This window comes from Amaranthus tricolor, chromosome 13 (genome assembly GCF_026212465.1).
Source record: "Amaranthus tricolor cultivar Red isolate AtriRed21 chromosome 13, ASM2621246v1, whole genome shotgun sequence".
Lineage (NCBI taxonomy): Eukaryota > Viridiplantae > Streptophyta > Magnoliopsida > Caryophyllales > Amaranthaceae > Amaranthus > Amaranthus tricolor.
In genome coordinates this window covers 12,145,329-12,160,236 of record NC_080059.1, presented here as the reverse complement: position 1 = coordinate 12,160,236, position 14,908 = coordinate 12,145,329, and the positions used below count along the sequence as shown (strand labels likewise).

The window sequence follows — 14,908 nt, the reverse complement described above, 5'->3', positions numbered from 1 at the left end:
ATTAAACTCCAAACCAAACTTTCACTCCTATCTAACTCCACATTTCACACCGTGACAGACGCATTTGGTTTCTCCTGCGGCTTTTACTCCTCATATCCCTCCCAAAGTCATCGGCCGAGAAATGGAGGAAGCGAGCAATGAACCGAACATGGCCGCCATTGCTGAAAAACCTTCATCAGACTCAATCTCAACTTCACCAATACCTCAAACTCTATCAAAAACTGCCCAGAAGAAGCTAATGAAGCAACAAAGATTCGAAGCGAAGAAGGCTGAGAAGAAGGCTCAAGCCAAGGAGCATAAGAGACGAGAGAAAGAGCGCAAACAGAAAGAATGGGAGGAAATGTTGTCTAAAGTATCATCTGAAGAAGAAAAACTGAAGATAATAGAGACTAGAAGGGCGGTGAGAAAGGAGAGAATGGAGAAAAGATCGGAGGAGAAAGGGCAGAAATTGGAAAGACTTTCTTGGGCTAAACTTCATGGTCAGAAAATTGTTATTGATCTTGAATTTTCTCATCTTATGACACCCAATGAACTCCATAGTCTTGTTCAACAGGTATTCTTCCTATAATGTTTTCTACACTTCCAAATTTCTGTTTTTTTTTATTTAAAAATATTTAGAATCCTATTTTGATGGAAATCAACCTCGTTGCTATTCTTAACAAGGGTAAACTGCATATGTCTGAGCCTCTAGAGTCTAGACCCACCTAGAAATGCTGGAATGTTTTGTACTCTTATTTGAATTCTGTTAGATACTTCCATTTATGCATTGCATAATTTATGATAAGTGCTAAGAAAATTAAAGTTCCAGAAGAACCAAGAGTAAGGTTGCTACATATGATCCTCCAATCTCTATTTAGGTAGGGGTTACTTGACATTGTGGCATTGGCATTTTGTTGAAGAAACATGGCTAAAACCTTGATTTTGGGTTGTAGACAGTGTGATTTTATTTTATTATGATTTTGATAAGTTTGTTAGAGTTTTTGTTTGTTTAGAATTTATAGTAATCCAAAATAATCTCTTTGTTATCACTAGTTGCATACATATGAATATGATTTGTCAAGGGCCCGTCAAGGTGGGAGCTAGTCAATGACATTGGGGTAATGAAATGTTGTAATGTTGTAAATTTTGTTAGATATTTGGACTTCCATTTATGCATTACATAATTTATGACGAGTGGTAAGAAAATTAAGAGTCAACCAGAAACAAGATAAGGTTGTGTATATACGATCCTCCAAACCCTATCAATGTAGGAGATACTTAGCATTAGGAATGACATGTAGTGGTAGAAGAATGGCTAAAATTTTGATTTTGGATACCAGATGGTGGAATTTTATAATTATGTGTAATGATTGTATGATTGATGTGAAGGTTAATGGGGAAGATGAGTAATTAACATGTATTGATTTTCAAAAGCATTACAAGATACAACACTAAAACCCTAATAGCTATAGCGCCTTTCATTCTTCATGTATCTTGATCTGAATTTGCAAATTATTATCGGGTATTGCGTTTGATTTTTCCTGGATGTATAACTAGTTGAAATTTGGAAATACGATGGAAGTCTGTTTAGGGTTAATATTAGATTGCTTATCATGAATTGTGGCCTTGTAGGGTGTGTTGCTTGTGATGAAACAATATCTACATAAGAGGGGTAGAATGGTCTTTTAGTGAAGCTTCTAGAAAAGGAATATTGTGTAACCAATTGAGCAAATGGCAATAAGGTTGTTAGGCATTTTAGCTATATATATGATGATGTAATAATTGGTTAGGATATGAAATGAATATGATATGAATTCTCCCTCTTGTATTTCTCTCTCCCTAATCCCTTTCTTTATTCTCTGCTCTCCTTCTCAATTTCTTATTCTTAATCTGTTATTTCTTCTCTACTTACTTTCTCTTTTCCCTAATCTTGATCTTTCTCACATTAGCAATTTATCATTTCATTACAACATGGTATCAGAGCGGTACGATTCCGGTGACCGTCACAAGTCCAGAAAATACAAAGATAACTGTTCGTGATGAACATTTTGGGGGCTTTGGGGCTGAATTTTCACCCTTAGAGATCTGCAAGAAAGCTGTCCAAGAAAATGTCATTCACTCATTCAAACCAACTTCTACAAAGGAGATTTATGAAAAATGAGGAAAGGGAGTGTGTGAGTTTTGTGATGAACAATTAAAGGAAATCTAACTTTCAATACATGATTGTAGTGACAAGGAGTATTCAATGTTCCTCTTCAATCAAGGGATGAAAGATGAATTAATGGTAATTGTTTACCATGAGAAAACAGAAGAGGCACACCATGAAGCGGATGAAGTAGAGGATGGAGATCTGGGAAAGATTGAAGATCAACTAACAGTTCTTGGTGAGAAAATGAAGTACAATGAAAAAAATTAAGGTACACATAAGAGAAAAGAGAAAAAAAATCAAGAACAAGTCAACCATGGAGAAAAGAGCAACACCAGTGAAAAATACCAAAAAGAAAAACAACAAAGAAGAGAAAACTAGAAAGAAAAAGAAAAGAAAGGAAGCAGGTGGCTGTGAGGGCAGGCCGGATTCCCGTGAGGGCATTGGAGAGAAAGTGTGCGGAGGAAGTAAGATCGATAGTCAGAGAAAGTGGGATAATGTGAGTCGGGCCTGTTGTGGGTCCGATGGTGGTCCTGGAAAGAGGGGGCGATACGGGGTGGTTGATGGAATTGTTGACGGAAATCAGTGGAGACATATGAGAGAGAAATTAACACTAGCAAAAGAAAGAGAGAATGTTGACGAAATTGTTGGCCGGCGAAGAGAGGAGGAAAACGAAGGTATTAGAGGTGGAACCGATGCAGTGAATAATATCACCGGAATAATTTGGTGGCTTTACAGCGTGAGACTGGAAACTGAGATGATTTTTGAGTTAGGGTTTTTGGGGTTTGTGATGGAAGAAGAAATGAGAAAAGGGAAGAAAGAAGGCGAAGGCGGAGTCTGCAGCTGGGCGGAGGAAGATATTGCCGGAATTTTCTGGGTGTTGATAGGCACTGGTGGCGCTGGTGCGGCGCCAGTTCTTGAAGGAGATAAATGTCAGTTGAGCAAGGGAAAAGGAAATATAGGGTTTCTTGGTGTTAAGGAGAGAGAATGGGCAATTAGGGATTTAGGGTTTCTGATGAGAAAGGAAGGCTTATTAGGGTTTCTGATGCGAATGGGCAGCTGCTGGGCGTCGAGTTGGGCTGCTGATGGGTTTGCTAAATTCACCTTAAGAGCCTTTTTTAAGTCCATTTCAAAATATCTTCATTCCATTTTTAACCTTGACACTTTTAATCCTCAGTTTCGTACATCATTTTTTGTGAAGCCCAAATTTACTTTTCAGATTGAATATTCATATTTCTCATCCAAGCCGGTTCATCACAAAATATTTTCTCTCGCTCATTTTCAGACTGAATTTTTCTTGATGACGGTGGAAGGCCAAGCTAATTTTTATCCACCTTGAGGGCAAGGTGGAACTTCAGCCGGCTGGTAATGTGATGAACAATATCTATATAAGAGGGGTAGAATAGTCTTTTAGTGAAGCTTCTAGAAAAGGAATATTGTGGAACCAATTTAGCAAATGGCAACAAGGTTGTTAGGCATTTTAGCTATATATATGATGATGTAATAATTGGTTAGGATATGAAATGAATATGATATGAATTCTCCCTCTTGTATTTCTCTCTCCCTAATCCCTTTCTTTATTCTCTGCTCTCCTTCTCAATTTCTTATTCTTAATTTGTTATTTCTTCTCTACTTACTCTCTCTTTTCCCTAATCTTCATCTTTCTCACATTAGCAATTTATCAGTTCATTACATTGCTGAAAGTTACTTAATGTTGAAATTTTGCATCTTTGCTTGGATTATAAGTTACTATTACAAACTTGGAAATTCCACGCCGCTGATACCCTTTGTTTTTATATTATATATCTACCTATGCTATCCTGATGATATGGTTTTCTAGCATTATACTTTTTTGTTTGATCTTTGACAATTAAACAATGCATATTGCAGATAATGTATTGCTATGCGGTTAATGGTAGGTGCACATCTCCAAGCCATCTGTGGTTGACTGGATGTGAGGGTATCATGGGAACACACTTGAAAAGAATTCCAGGTTTTGATAAGTGGATCATTGAGAAAGAAAACCAATCTTATATTGAAGCTTTTCATGATCAGAAAGAGAATCTGGTTTATTTAACTGCTGATGCTGAAACAGTTTTGGATGATTTAGACCCCAAGAAAATATATATAATTGGTGGTTTGGTTGATCGAAATCGGTGGAAAGGACTAACTATGAAGAAAGCTGAAGAGCAAGGTATCCAAGCAGCAAAGCTACCTATTGGGACTTACTTGAAGATGTCGAGTTCACAGGTTAGACCTATGTCTTTGTTTCTTATATAATGACTGATAAGTATAACACCAACTATAACTTTTCATCATCCTAATGCCAGTAAGTGGCTCCCACCTAGAGTGGAGTTTAAGGGGTCGGATGTACACAACCTTGCCCTTGTTAGTATTAAGACTAACACATAGGTTATTCCAATTGACCTTTTGTAGCAAATGTCATGTGCAACTTTACATAAATAAAAAGTGCTTATGATTCAATGACTAATACATAGCTGTGGCCTGTGAGAAATTTTTTTGTCCAGCATCTTACGCTTTGCTTTTAATATTTTGTTTCAGTGCTTTATTTAGGGTGATGTAAATTTATCATCTGGGCTCTAAGTTTATCATTCTTTTTGATTCTATAGACTTATAGTTCAATCCACATTTGACTTATCTTTTAGGCCTTTAAGCTTGTTAATTTGAGAGATATTATGTTCCAAATTTAATCCTGTCTTTTAGGCCTTTTAAGAGATGTATGGGAAAAGAATGTGGTGATTTCTACAGGAACCAAACAACTAGATCATCTTTATGTATATCTTGTGTAAAAGGTTCAAAATTATCTGGATGTATTCATCTTTAATCCAAACATGTCAAAAACCCTATTGGCCTCAGGATGGAAGAAACACCTTTAGATTTGGTGGGAGAGACTGGGAGACCTTTCTATTGCAAGAGATTTGACAGGTCATAATAATTTGGGAAACTAGTGATTCTAGTGTATAATATTAATATAAGGTACAAAAAGAGCATAATATCAATACTCACCGTGGCACCAATGCGAAAATATGATTTCGGTCGCGATTGCAGTAATGGTCGCAAAACGGATTTTGCGGTCTATACAGCGTAGTAAACTCAAAAATCTCCTTTACAATACGGTTGTTTGTTTTTGCACTATTGGTGAGAGTGGTGTCAACAAAATAAACACATGCAGTATGATTAGGTCAAAGAAACACACGAAACTAGAAATGTCAAATAAAAAGGTTGTTGATGGAATTTAGCTCCATAATGTTCCTCGAAATTAAATTATTAAAAGGTTTCTCTTAAGAGCTAAGGAAATCAATCTTTTGCTTTGTGCAATCGTTCAACTACTTGAATTTCAACATGCCACTTTTAGTAGTCTTCTCAATTTTTTAAAGAGCCAGATCATTCCTTGAGATCTTGTCCCTTCTTTTCTCTTATCTGCTTCTCCTTTTGCAATCCTCGTGAAGGCTTATTTTTTTCTAACACTTTTTAATAGGATATTATCCAAATAGGCCACTTTTTTCACAAAATAACAGAGGTCATTCTGCTGTAGGATAAAATTGTTATTATTTTGCTGGAGAATAGTGTATAAGTCCCCTTCGAGGCAAATTTTAATTCCTGTGAATGACTGTGATTCAAATCACTTTAAAATACATGTTCCCATACTTTCCTTTTTTCCTCTATAATTCATGTAACATCTGTGTTTTGAATTTGATCTTAGACACCATGACTCTTTTCTGTTTTAGTTTTGTATGAACACAAGCATCAATTGTTGTGGTTGAGCTTCATTTTTAAAAATTTAAAAGTATGGAATTCTAGATGCGTAACATGGTTTTGAAATAGTACTCCTTGTTAAGTATCTCCTTGATGAGACTGCCTCGACAATGGTGATGACATTACCTTTGAAATGGCCAAAGTACTCTTGAGTCAATAATTTCAGTTATTTAAACTAAAAGTACAATTTTCTTTTGCTGCTTTTTTGTTTGGGGGTGTGTGGATGGGGGGGGGGGGGGAGGGGGGAGTGGGTTTAGGGTTGGTGTTGGGGTTGGGGTTGTAACATACTGCTTGAGTTTACTTGCTTTTAGGTCATGTTAATATTCTAGTACACACTACTACTAGAACAACAATCTGCTATCATCTTAGTTGCTTAAATTGTACAACTTACAAGGGGAGTACAGTTGATTAGTTAATAGTCTGAACTCTGAATACTGCATTATTACCAACATTTCATCCCAAAAAGAAGGTTTTCTGTGTCTTTTATGCCTTAATCTGGTATTTCTGTGGGTCATAGTTTACTCATCTTTCAAAATAAAATGTTTATAATAGAAGTTTCTATATATAGAAATCTATGTAATAATAGACCATTTAAGCTTTCTTTATCAAGCAGACATTTACATGTTTACAACCTATTAGTACCTTGTAAAGATAGTACTGGTTAGTAACAATGGATTTTAAATTTTGTGTTGATATATATACATCCGCTTGGGCTAAACAATATATTTAATAGGATATAACAAGAGCTCGACCTGGGACACAACAAAGATCAACCAACCCTTGGAGCTACAATCACTAAAAACAAACAATAAGAAAATAGCACCTTAAAATATTCTGTGCTGGTAATTTCTCGTCACAGTGTTATATTTCTTCTATCTTGAGCTCTACTTGTACAGTTGGTTGAGAGGAATAAATATATCTTCAGCTCATGTTATAGCTAATTCTGAAGTTGAGCCTGGAAGGCTTTCCCCTATTATCATTTTAATCAAAAATCGAATCCTCTCACACAATTGAAGATTATATTATTTAACCTTATTTGTATGTCAAATTATGGTAGTATCTTGGAGACTGGGTCTCCACAACAAATTACAATATTCAGAAGCATAACAGATAGTTTCAGGAAATCAACCTACAATTGTCAACACTATACCAAGGCTTTCTTTTGTATTTAGATTTTATTTTTGTGTCATCCTGTTGGGGTTTAGCCTTACCTGGAAGAGTTATCCTAGAACCATTCCTTTGCAATCATCCCTTTTGACTTACCTGGAAGATTTTCTTTTGTGCCATTGACCATCTTCAGTGTACTATCGGAAAGCAAATCTGGGGTTTTGATTTTTCTCATGGAGAGGATGAGATAGCAGTTTGGTATATTAAGTAGACTACAACAGTGTAAGAGCAACACCTTGGATCTTATCAGTAATCCACGGAAATAGACACCTCATCTGATAATTGGATGAGAAAACGGACTTCCCTTTCTCTTTATCATGACTAATCTATGTTTGAGCAGTATTCAATTCAGCATCCACTGTAAATAATCCTAGTAGAATCCTGTATTTTTTGTAAGTGTGATAACATGTGAACTATATGGTAGATTAGTCTTTTTTTGATGCGTCAGGCTGTGAAGTTTATTTTGTGTGCAGTAGTGAAACCAGAGTTTAAGGTGAAAATGGGCCAAAAGTTTAGATTATAGTTGTTCGAGGAGCCAAAATTAATAAAATTTTCTTGTAGATATTATCATAAAAGGAAAATTCAAAATTGAGGGGGTCTGTGGCTGACCCTCAACCTAGCTCCGCCTATGTCTGAGTTTGAAATTAGAAATAGAGGAGTGCTGACATCTGCAGATATTTATGTGCAATGGAGAAATATAGCAATAGATATGGACAATCTTTCCTTAATCTTTAAAGTTTAAAAGCCCTTCACAATTTCCATTCAGCTTCTCTTGGAGTTGAAGGAAATCCAAGGCTAGTTTCATATAAGCTTTTATGGATTTCAAACATTTGCATTCTACAGATATAGATCTATTGTAATGCTTGAATATGAAAATCAATGACGCCCATTGAGTGGCAGCTATAATATGTTAAGACCTTGAAGTCTGACATAAGGATGTAGTAGAATATAGAAGTGTTTTTCTCTCACGTTCTATTTGGTTCGACTCTTTGGTAGCGATGGATTTCCATGTTGATTTGTATTGATTGATGTTGCCGATCACATTGTGTTGGGATTAAGGCCTTGATGTTGCTGTTGTGTACTGTTTGGATTTTGGTCTTACGGAAATTTTTTTGCAGTAAAATGATTTTCCATGTAATAAATTAATAAGGAAATCACCATTGTAGCTTAGTATTTGGTTGTTTGATTTCATGAATGAAAAATTGGAGAGAAGTCAATAATAATAATGGAGGGGAACGTTGGATGGGAGATTAGAGCAAGTGGCAAAGAAATAGGATAGATATTGAGGTCTTATGTTTCCACTCTTTACTAGTGGAATGAAGCAAATTACAAAAACTTCTCTTTAGGAAAAAATGCGTGTTTGTTGAGAAGCTAATTATTTTCGCAATTTCCTCACTCCTTTTGACTGTTGAGATTTTTGTATTCTTATAGGTACTTACTGTAAACCAAGTGGTCGAGATACTTCTGAAGTACTTGGAGATAAGAGATTGGAAGACATCTTTCTTTCAGGTGATTCCTCAGCGAAAACGATATGAAGCAGACACAGATGATCAAGATAAAGAATTGGAACACGAAGGGGGAACCGAAAATGATAGTTGTGCTGATAGTCAAAAGAAACTGAAATTATCTGATATAGAACTGGAGCCAAGTGAAAGTGATAGACTTGGTGAAGTTTCAGAACCAGAAGCAACTGAGAAAGCAGTAGAATGTGATAAAAGTGAAGACGATAAGAATTGATAGGATGTGCTGCTTTCACTGTTCTTAGAGGTATTTTACATAACTCCCACTTTCTGCGTTTTGGTGGCTTCTTTTATGTGTGCCTCACTGGATCAACAGGATGTGATAAATTACCTTAGTTGACGCCTATTAATTGGGCGATTTTTGTTTTCTTTGCTGGGATAAGCATCCATAGGCCATTGTAGTATTGCTTGTTTGAAATTGTTTGAAATGCATAATTAGTATTTTGTTATCATAGTTTTCAAGTAATGGTATTAGTAGACAAAGTTCTTATGATCAGTGATCTTGTCACAAGTGTTCATAGTATTAACATGAATTATTCTTAATGGACTTTTTTCCATTGAGAGTTTAAAACTGACGCATATACTAGATTTTAATCTTATGGCTAACTAAATAGCTGTGCAATTATAGTCAGAGTTGTGCAAACTTGGGCACATGAGGTGTCCAAGGATAATGCTGTGTTCAGAAATAGATTTCTATATGATCTTAAGCAAGTCTTCTCTATATAGGTCCAATAAATGGCCGTGTAGGGGTGAATGCGGATCAGATCATATGCGGGGTGTGTTGATTGCGGGCCGGTAGGTGAGAGGCGGGTCACAGGTCATGCAGGTTGTGGGGCGGGTCACGTACCTTTACTTTAAAGGGGGTCATTGACTGGCCTTTCATTGTAGTAGCAATTTTACACTAGCAGATTCAAATATATGGAGTAAATTATAATCGTAAGAATGAAATTCCTCCTAATTTACATAGCTGGAATGAAATTTCACTATAGTTGCAGACCTATGTCCCTAAACTACAAAATAAAAAAAAGTTCCCAAACTACAGTGGAAGGATTCTAACTTAAACACCAAAGAATCAAGCTAAAGCTTATACTTCAGTGGTTGTTTTTTAAATAGGCTTGAATTTATTTAAAGAGAAGCTTTTGTCTTGTGTGCTATTGATGACACTACTTGATGAGTATGAATTGCCAGGCTTGTCTTTGTGATTCCTTCCTCTTCCATTGCTATATCTTGTTTGATGAATTTGGTCATATAGACACGAAGGTTCTTGTCGACACAACAAAAGAAAGTCTGGAAATAAAGGTTGCATTTTCCAAATCATTTGGGTTTGATCATCAGAATTTATTAATCATTTTTGCTCCAAAAAAAAATTACGAAATCATTTTGCTGATAATTGAGTGTTTTTGATGGAACAGGAGTATTCAAATTCATTGCATTTGGCGGAATTTATTCCCCAATATTGATGAAAACATTGATGTTTTGGCCGTTAATGGGCATATTTTTGACCCACTTAAAATCCAATAACAACCCACCCCACTAATGACCCGTTTAACATGACCAATGGACCGACCCCCCTTAGCTAGTGACTAACGAACAGCACAATCCATGGAGTGGGTAAAATAAGGTCATCAACTTGTCAAGTACATATGATTTTTCAGTAATGGTAAGTCCGTTCCAAGTTTCTATATTTCAGCTTGTATGCCTTATGTAAATTACAACAAAGTTCACTACTCCTTGATATTTTTGCTTGAATTAGCTCAGAATAAAGGGAATAATATCCTTTAAAATTTTAAAATATCTCGGAGAAAATACTTTAAGATAAATTTTGTTGAAAAATTACACTTCATTTTATTTTTTTTATAGATTAAATTTTTTATATTTGCACGAGTTGTCATATTGAAGCTGCAATTTGCTAAATTGTAAACATTTGGGGTTGATTTGCGCATTAATTTAAATCTTTAGGGTTAATTTGACCACTTGGCAATCCTATTACTTAAGTATAGAGCATAGACGAAAAGGACCATGTGAATAGCAGTAGCATACAGAAGAAAAGGAAAGTAGAAAGAAGCTGAATATTATGAGGAAGCTGCACATGTACAGTAATAACACACACATGCATTGTTAGAAGGAAATATGGTTACCCTGTTTCAATATCCTTCAGTGAGCCCATGAGGAAATATAGTTGCAAGCATTAGTCAGTTAGCTCATTTCTTGACTTTTGGGTTCACGGATTTATTTATTATTAATTTTTTGGTGTATATTTGCAATCAAGAATCAATTAGTAGCCTCTTTGTTATTACAAGAATAAACCTGCGTGCATCCAGCCGTCTGAAACCTTGTCTAGGTGAGAATTTAGGTGGAAGTCATTAAACCGGGGTAATAGAATGTTGTTGTCATTGATGATGGTCCGGTGGTGGTGTATTTTAGTCAATTAAGGCACCAATATCTTCGTTGGACACACTGAATTTGTTAAAATCGAGCTAAAGCATTCATTTGTGTCCTTTCTTTTAGATTCTTTTTCAACTTCTCATTATTTTTTTGCTTGGTGTGTAAATGATATAGAGACTTATCATACTGTTTCATATATTAATTGACAATAAGGAGATCAATTAGATGTTTTACTGGGAGATCCAGAAGCTTGTACTAGATACAGGCGACAACATGGTGTTCCATCCTCCGGATTTACTTCAACTGATCTTGGTATGTTCCGGAGTTTATTGAACATATTCATCGGATCATCCAGGAGCCCAAAATGGGCATCTGGATCTCCAATCTGTGATAGTTCAACATTTGAAAATCCTAGAGAAGGTAGGAGTTCATCCGGATAATCACAGTAGAACTGAAAAGTCGAGTTTGAAAGCATTGTTGATTGTTTGTTCATGAAATCTGCAAGTACCACAGTCGTACTAAGAGTACAATGGGACGCTATCGTCTTTAGCACGTTGATTGCATCACAATTGGAAAGATAATAGAGAAGCCCTTCGAGAATCCAAACTGTATTCTTCTGTGGCTGAAATCCCGAATTTAGAAGCTTTTCGTGCCAATCTTGACCTTTAATGTCAGCTTCCACACTGGTTAGTTTCTTAGCTTTCATCTCCATATCTTGCTGATCTTCTCTGGGTATTATTGCTTCCTGTAGAAGAGATGCCTTCATTTGTAGAACTTGAGGAAAATCGACCTCAAAGACGTGGCTATTTGTCAAGCACTTTAACCGGTATGCTCTAGTATCCATACCTGTAAATTATGATTAAGCTTTCACTGAATCCTCGTGATGAAACAAATCTTAAAAACAGATGTACGTTAGAAGTAGAATCTTGACTCTTAAAATAACATTTACATGAAATCTTACTGAATCGATGAATTGAATAGAAACACACACTGAAACCTACTTGATCTGAAACATCAAATCTGAAACTCAACCCGAAAACCCGAATAGACATGCCTATTTGTGACTGCATGTTTTACAGTTCCCAAGCATTGATTTCATGTATGTGATGTCTTTGTCTGATGGCTTATTGCGTTGTGTTGAGTTTTTCATCTGATAAACATGTGACTTGTCAAATAAATTTCTTTTCATGTTATGAGTAATTTGTAAATGTAATCCCCTCTTTACCCCTTATTTAAGTTTTATTAAGCTTCATGGATCAAATCCAAATACCTCTGTTTCTTGGATGATTCGATCGTCAATTGGTCATTTGAGTTATGGTTAGGTAATGTGTTAGTTTAATCCATCATAGTCTATCATTATTACAGGGAAAAGCTTACACAGTTGATTCCACTTGAAATAATAAGGGTTCAACTTTCTTTACGTTGGCTCTGATACCATATCAAAGAACTAATTCACTCAACAACTGATGATTGTAAACCCATAATATATTATGCTCTCTCAATTGTACTTCATTTGTAATATCTATAATCAAACGATTAAAGGAGGATTGCAGCTAGAATAAAACTACAAGGGTGGAAATGTTTGGTGTTCTATACTTTCTAGCCCTATATTGGGATAACCTTGATGGGGCCAATATAGTAAGTGATCACTTTCTAGCCATATATTTCGTTTCACCATGAAACGAACCTGTATAATTAGCCTATTTTTCTAATTAATCACTGATCATAAGTGATCATTTCAAGGTTATAACTGATCACTCTAATACTATAAAAGGTCATCACTTTCAAACTATAAGTGATCACTTTAAGGTTATAAGTAATCCTTTAAAATAGCAAATATACGTTAGGTCAGACCAATAAAGATGGTCTCACTGTGATAGTCTCATTTGAGAATTTGTGTTATAGTTAAGGTAAATGAATGTGTTAGTCTAGGGAATTGAAAATACACAGTTTGCAGAAATCTAAGTAAAAACATTCTCACCTGCGCCAAGAAGAACAACTTGTAACATCTCGTTGTTGTTAAAGAAACTCACTGCAGCATCAAGTTTGGAGTCGAACCATAGGGTTCGAACAGCAAGGATGACACCAGAAACCTCGTGAGCTCGATTCAGACAGTCTCTCCGTATCTTTTCATAAAAACTCGTGAGCTGATTCCGTCCTGCAAGTAATTCTGCAAGCATGTCATTAGTGACATGCTTCCACAAAGCTCGACCAGCAGCAGTTTGACAAGCAGTACGCTGTAAGGGATCCCATTCAGCCTCAATTCGGGCATGAATTTTTTGAACCGAGTCTCGGAACAGCAAGCTAGGAAGCTTTAACTCGGTCCAGATTGGTGGGAATTCATCGTCTTGTTGTTTGGTCATGATGGTTTTGTGATAATATGGGAGAAGTACACAAGTATTTTTATTTGTTATGGTAAGAACTGGTTGAGAATAGTTTGATCATTGTAGGTGGGGAATGGGGATAAGATCAAAAGAGAACCACACACTAGTTTTAGATCTTGCTTTTTGAATGGATTTCGTTCATGTACAAGGCAAGTGTAAGGAGCTGTCCACGACTACCACAAATCTGCTACTGGTTAAGTTTTTTCTATACACTCTTACTACCTAAAGCAGTGTTACCAAAAAGCCAAATGAAAAACAAACAAATAAATCAAATTGAAGGGGCTAACCCTATTTGTGGACAATATTTAACTTTCTCTAGATGTACTTGTGTTAACTAAAATATTGGACAATTACTATTGCACCCACAACTACAAATATTTAGATATCTAAAATATATTTACAGTTATATGTGCCAAATATGCCCTAGATTGCATTTACAGGTATATATAACTATTTTCAGAATATTACAATTTGTATCGCATCAAAATAAAAAGCAACTATTATTACCGCTACTTTTCCCAATAACAATAGTTACAACTAGATAGTTAAATACTCTTTTTGGCTTTTGTATTTCACATTTTGTCCACCTTTTATTCTAATAAGTCCAATTGAATTTGCCTCAATAATATGTCTTTCTTATTTTCCTATCAACTCATAAATGAACAATAAACTAACCCACCTAATCAAATTTCTTAAACTCCAAGACACACCTCACGTTGCAAAATCAAATAGGCTGAGGCGTAACAACTATAATTGCACAATTATAAGTATCCACAAATAACATTTGTTTAGACTGTTAAGTGCTAATAGTTACCTTCGCAGTTATCTTACGTTGAACAAGCTCTATGTAATAATTAAGTGTCAAAATGGTACGTTCAAGTATATGTGTTCGTATAAACTAATTGTTAGAGTATTAAAAGAAGTTTTTAAGTGTTGATCTAATACGCATTATGTTCCTAAATGTTCATGGAAATTAAGAAAGATGGAATTTTTGTGATTGAAATAAAGATTAAGTAGATAGCGAAAATATTTTATATTGATCTTAATTGTAAGAAATATGTAGGACTACGGGAAAAAATAATATGAAAACGGATAATGAATATGATTCCTTGTAGGTTTAAATATTTTATATTGATTTTAATTGCAAGTGTAGAATATATGCGGACTGCAAAAATAAATAATTGAGATTTAAAAAAAATATATATATAAGGACAATTTTGTCCAACATATGTAAATATAAGAATTAAATATGACCAAACTTTGTGATGATAATAAAAAGATATTTTGTAAAAACAACAAATAAAATTGTCTAAAATGACAAATAAATATAGCATTTATGAACACATGAATTTTTTTTCAAAACACTAAACCGTAAATTAGTTTTATTCTTTCCAAAATGTTACCTCAAAAGCAAGGCTGGAGGCTGGAGCAAAGTGCCCTTCGGCGACTGCAGGTGAGAAAATTGAATTTCAAAATTGTACTTTTTGAAGAAAACCACTTCTTGACGGCAAAATGACATCTCTACCCCATTTCACATGGAGTCCCAAAAA

At 35.2% G+C, this 14,908-nt stretch overlaps 2 protein-coding genes across 3 annotated transcripts; one reads left to right on the top strand and one right to left on the bottom strand.

The window, feature by feature from the left end:
* On the top strand, positions 1-10,993 carry LOC130798040 (tRNA (guanine(9)-N1)-methyltransferase). Of its 2 annotated transcripts, XM_057660888.1 has the most exons (4): positions 9-553; positions 4,016-4,375; positions 8,501-8,836; positions 9,316-9,995. In XM_057660888.1, exons 1-3 carry the CDS (start codon positions 122-124, stop codon positions 8,804-8,806), a joined length of 1,098 nt encoding a protein of 365 aa, XP_057516871.1. In that variant the 5' UTR covers positions 9-121; the 3' UTR covers positions 8,807-8,836; positions 9,316-9,995. The 2 variants fall into 2 exon arrangements, with proteins under 2 accessions (XP_057516870.1, XP_057516871.1); XM_057660887.1 differs by having other exon boundaries at positions 1-553; positions 8,501-10,993.
* Positions 10,994-11,143: 150 nt separating this feature from the next.
* LOC130798041 (uncharacterized) lies at positions 11,144-13,337 on the bottom strand. Its single transcript, XM_057660889.1, has 2 exons — positions 12,956-13,337; positions 11,144-11,820 (listed from the first exon to the last, which is right to left on the bottom strand). The coding sequence occupies exons 1-2, from the start codon at positions 13,335-13,337 to the stop codon at positions 11,192-11,194; spliced, it is 1,011 nt and encodes a 336-aa protein (XP_057516872.1). The 3' UTR covers positions 11,144-11,191.
* Positions 13,338-14,908: the final 1,571 nt, after the last annotated feature.

Excerpts from the sequence above, each read along its gene's own strand:
- LOC130798040 (XM_057660887.1), top strand. The coding sequence starts at position 122 with ATGGAGGAAGCGAGCAATGAACCGAACATGGCCGCCATTGCTGAAAAA. Across the intron at positions 554-4,015 it reads TCCATAGTCTTGTTCAACAG|ATAATGTATTGCTATGCGGT; the intron begins GTATTCTTCCTA and ends TGCATATTGCAG. Across the intron at positions 4,376-8,500 it reads TGAAGATGTCGAGTTCACAG|GTACTTACTGTAAACCAAGT; the intron begins GTTAGACCTATG and ends GTATTCTTATAG.
- LOC130798041 (XM_057660889.1), bottom strand. The coding sequence starts at position 13,337 with ATGACCAAACAACAAGACGATGAATTCCCACCAATCTGGACCGAGTTA. Across the intron at positions 11,821-12,955 it reads AGTTGTTCTTCTTGGCGCAG|GTATGGATACTAGAGCATAC; the intron begins GTGAGAATGTTT and ends CATAATTTACAG.